Source organism: Anneissia japonica, unplaced genomic scaffold (genome assembly GCF_011630105.1).
Source record: "Anneissia japonica isolate Jap-2015-1 unplaced genomic scaffold, ASM1163010v1 scaffold1356_len1145284_cov175, whole genome shotgun sequence".
Taxonomy (NCBI): domain Eukaryota; kingdom Metazoa; phylum Echinodermata; class Crinoidea; order Comatulida; family Comatulidae; genus Anneissia; species Anneissia japonica.
This window is the reverse complement of record NW_022706987.1, coordinates 124322-129577: the sequence shown is the minus strand read 5'-3', so window position 1 is coordinate 129577 and position 5256 is coordinate 124322. Positions and strand designations below refer to the sequence as shown.

The 5256-nt window shown below is 32.5% G+C and overlaps 1 protein-coding gene across 2 annotated transcripts in view; it reads right to left on the bottom strand.

Moving 5' to 3' along the window:
• Nucleotides 1-2045: 2045 nt before the first annotated feature.
• LOC117106246 overlaps nucleotides 2046-5256 on the bottom strand; it is a 41643-nt gene continuing 38432 nt past the window's right edge. For both annotated transcript variants that reach the window (XM_033247602.1, XM_033247601.1), the window contains exon 4: nucleotides 2046-4110. In XM_033247602.1, the coding sequence (XP_033103493.1) occupies nucleotides 3778-4110 (333 nt within the window). In that variant the 3' untranslated portion in view covers nucleotides 2046-3777. The remainder of the gene's footprint in view (nucleotides 4111-5256) is intronic.

The window sequence follows — 5256 nt, the reverse complement described above, 5'->3', positions numbered from 1 at the left end:
TCGAAGTTCGCAAAAAAGAGAACCCAGGTTTTACGGTATTGTTTTCTCAAGTTACAGAGTAGTCCACCAATTCAAAAGTGTCTGCAAATCGCTTTGGGATCCACTATATTTTTAGACCAAATATTTATGATTCCAGTATTTTACGTACAACAGTGTGATAGATATCTTAATACTATACTTTTTGTACCTTTGTGGTGAATCATCTTCCATCTATCTGTTCATAATGGTAGAGTATCGCCAATGCGTAAACTCAGATTTTGGGGGTCTGTAAAGACTTTCAACCATTGTGTTAAAACACTGGACAATATTTTTAACATCTTACCCAATGAAGAGGTTCTGACCAGGCCCACAAGCAAAAATATAACGCATGTGCCGGATCATGAAGATTTTGACCATCCTGGTCCTGTGAAATTGGAACTCTCCATTCTAGGCTGATTTCTAAAATAGAAGTTTAAAAATATTTACTGTAAAATCACGAACCTGGGACACAAGTTACATGCCTAAGGTCCGAAAGTATGAAGAATTTGATTTCTACAGGCTAAATACACTGGGGAAAATAATTTGGAAGGTGCGGGTTCAATTCCCATGTCCAAAACGCGACAGCAATACTTATCTATAAATACCAACAATTATTTTTTTAAATAAATTTATATCCATTCTAACAATTCTTTTTCTGTTTGCCTAATATTTTTACAGATATATCTTTAATGCTATAATAATAATAATAATAATCATAACGAGACTTACGGTACCGTACATGTATGTTTGTACACAGAAATTTGGGCTTTTCTCATTGCTACAATGAGAATTCAAGTTGAAATTGCAACAAAACGAAAAAAAAAAAAAAATTATGATGTAAAAAAAAAAACAATGAAATCCAATTTCATAATTTCACAACTACCGTGACGTTAGTGAGATTCGAACTGTTGCTGCAATGGCAATAGCGGGGTACATCGAGACTCTTAACCATTGCACGCTATATGAACCGACCCTGTATAAGGCCAGTGCCCTCTGTTCATAAATTCAGTAACTGAAAGCAAAAATTATTTATGCATATCAAGGTAGTTTAAGTGTAATATGTTTCGTTGCTCTATGGTTTAACCTAGCTGCAGCTTGTTTAAGACGTTTAGTAAGAAAACGGAAACTGTACAAACAAATCTTTAACTGGTCCTCATGTCCACACCCTACTGCGGATCGTCACCAAAATTTCATCATTTCTTCATTTGACCATGAAAAACTATTCTGCAAAGTTTCATTTTCTGGGACGTTTTCATTTGAATGGTCATCATATCCATACCCTACTCCTGATCGTCACAAATTAAATCATTCCTTTACTAGACCTTGACAAAGTATTACAGAAAGTTTAATTTATACCTATTGATTTTTTAAAAAGATATTTTGGTCTGGTACCTCAGAAATTTAAATGACTCAAATTTACACCCTAAACTGGATCTTCCCCAACCAACACGTAATAATTTCTTCCTAGTAACTTGGGTAAACTTTCCCGAATGTTTCATTCAGATCAGTTGATCAGTTTTAGAAATATCTGGTATGGGACGCAATCTTTTGAAGTTCCTCAGATCCACACCCTACTCAGGATTGTCACAAAAATTTAAAAATTTCACTACTAGACCTTGACAAACTGTTATACTGTACAAAGTTTCAATTATACCCATTGACTATTTAAAAAGCTATTTAGGTCTGGGACCTCAAAAATTTAAATGACCCTTACATTTACACCCTTAACTGGATCGTGATCAACACATAACAATTTCTTCATTGTAACTTGGTTAAACTTTTACGAAAGTCCATACAAATCCCTTTCTATAAAATAAATCGCCCAAAATATGTTCCTACTTCAACCACCACCAGTACCACTCCAGCACACTTCGCTCCACGTGACAGTTTTTACTTCAAAGAGGTACACTATGTCCACGTTTAGTAAATGTTTTTTAAGTGTGGCCATTTTCAGATTTTTTAATCCGAATTTCACCAATATTCAATGCGGCCTGTTACGTTTTCAACACAGAATTCAAGCACCATAATTATAGTATTGAAACACTTTATTTTCAACTACTGATTGTACGACAAAATATGACAACCCACTTACTTTCCAACCACCACCTAATTAAGAAAACAATTTATACACTAACCGGCCAAACAAAAACGCCTTTTATTGTATCAGTTATATGCCCGCCAATTCCTTTCTTCTGCTAGTTAAACACACGGAAACATTTTAATTAAATAATTGGTCCTTGGCGTCACATGTTTGAACATAAAGATGCATTAAAAATATTTCAATGAGTTCCAAAAAACTGAAGTTAGTACATACATATAAAACGCATACATTTACTGTAATAGCACTGATTTAAATATTCATCATACAGCTTGTTATCTTCCTTTGGTATACGCCTAGGACGTTTGCTCGTAAATGCCTTTAAATGGTCCTGACATCCAGACCCTACTCCGGACTGTCACCAAAAATTTAATCATTTCTTCATTGGGTTATACCTAACACTCCCTGTTATTTTCAATTATGTCTGTGCTGCCGTTTTCCAGATATTTTACACACAAAAAAACCTAATGAAAACACCAAAACACGAGGAACACACACACACTTGTACGACTGAAAACATACATCCCCTGGAGAAGAAATACAGTTTTTATAAGGCATAAACAATGTCATGGCATCTCACTGTGTTGTACAGACTTTGCTAAATTATACACTTATTCTAACAATTTAAAATTGAATACAACTAAAAACCGTCAATAAGACATACATAAACTAGTATTCCCACTCCAGTACACATAATTATTCCTATTCCTGAACTTCTGTCTTTACCTATCTTTCTCAGTTCAGATGTGTCTCTATAATGGAAAGGAACTTTAAAAAGTTCAAGTTTGGGACAATTTAGGAATAGTGAAGAATATGAAAAAATGCTGTGTTTCAGAAACGAAATTCAATTGCATATGTGCATTATGCATAGACAACAAATTCATTGATTGAATGTTCTATAAATAATTTTAGATACCTATATAAAATTAACATTTATATTAAACACACCATTTATCATGCATAGATGTATTTGGTTTGACTTTAAGACACAAAGAAATGAAAAAAAACCTCAACAATTTAATTAAAATATGGAATAGCTAATATTTAAAAGGATAAAATAAGACCCGACTAGAAACATTTAAGAAAAAAAGTTCTCGCTCGTTTACATAATTTACTAGACAACCTTAATGCCAGGCTCTGGAGGGAAAAAATCGGAAATAGCTAATGAGATTTTTGAATATTTAACAACAGGAGGGAAAGTGGAAAACCACTCTTTTTCCAACTTTTAAAAAAATGAAAATCAACATATCAATTTTTTTCTCCTTCGGAACCTTTAAATTTATTACCAGCAAATATAAAGGGCCTATGCAAAAATTATACAGAAAAGGTATGTATTGTATTTTTTTTTTCTTTGCAAGTTAACGTAACACAACATAAATTACGTAACATAAATGAATTAAAAAATTATGTAATTCAAATTTATGGACAAATTATTTACTCATCACTAACATTCAGACAGACATTACATCTTTAAGTAAAACATGTCAGAGAAATATATGAAATAATAAAATTTACCATGTTATACATTGTGGTATTAAGTATTCTAATAATCCTGCATTATAAATAATAAAAAAAAACATATTGTTTTATTACATATAAGCCAGTACAATGGTTACTACCTATCAAATACCAATTTCATATTTTTGTATTATTTGACTGAACTATTTTGATGAGGATTTGTTTAGCATAAAGAGGCTGCTATAATATCTCATCAACATTCTGATGTCATTCACCTTTGCCCTCTGTACAACAGTCACAGAATCCTTATGTTCTAAGATCACAAACTCTTTAGAATCGGTAACTATCGCATACTTGAACTGCTTCAGAAAGCAAAGATAGCCAGCAGTCTGATACACTGCTACATCTAGACATATACCATTATCATCAGTGATAGTCAAAAGCAAGTCAGATAGGGAGCCATTACCTAACCCCTGCTGATACTTTAATTCCACAAGTCGATTGGCTGAAAAATCAGAGTTCGGTTGGATTGATTTCTAGAAATAGAAAAAAACATAAGCAATAAACATCACAAATTTAGAAATTGTAGTATAGTAATATATTATTAGTTAAATGCCTGTTTTGTGTTTGTGTACAGATCCAGCTTACCTATGAAAGGTGGAGATTGGTTTTATTAGGGATGCTTGTTTTATATTCACAGAAAAGACTTGGGCTTATTACTGATCCCTGGGTGATGCAAAAATAAATAATCACAGACAACCTATTATCATGCCTACAAATATAAGATTGAAACCAGCCACAATATTACAGCAATAATTACATTAAAGCACTCATGGAAGGACTGCATGATTAAGTGTGTCTAAAGCTGCGCTTAGATATAACACCATGAATAACAATCTTTCCTTTAACAAATCACTTTATATTTTCATTAGCAGTTTCTGTTTTGTAGCATTATTTGTATGCTGACTGGAAAACATTATTCATGTTATTTTAAAGCAAGACATTTCTTGAATTGTTCATCAGTACGATATTCAATGATTTATTATACTAAATCCCAGTCGAGGCAACTATTTTTTTACAACCAAAATTTATATATAATTATAGCATTACTGCAAGATGGCTTACAGTTTATCTCTATTATACCTGTCTCTTATACACCTCTAGATGTGTATAAGAGACAGGACCTTGACAAAGTATTACAGAAAGTTTAATTTATACCTATTGATTTTTTAAAAAGATATTTTGGTCTGGTACCTCAGAAATTTAAATGACTCAAATTTACACCCTGAACTGGATCTTCCCCAACCAACACGTAATAATTTCTTCCTAGTAACTTGGGTAAACTTTCCCGAATGTTTCATTCAGATCAGTTGATCAGTTTTAGAAATATCTGGTATGGGACGCAATCTTTTGCAGTTCCTCAGATCCACACCCTACTCAGGATTGTCACAAAAATTTAAAAATTTCACTACTAGACCTTGACAAACTGTTATACTGTACAAAGTTTCAATTATACCCATTGACTATTTAAAAAGCTATTTAGGTCTGGGACCTCAAAAATTTAAATGACCCTTACATTTACACCCTTAACTGGATCGTGATCAACACATAACAATTTCTTCATTGTAACTTGGTTAAACTTTTACGAAAGTCCATACAAATCCCTTTCTATAAAATAAATC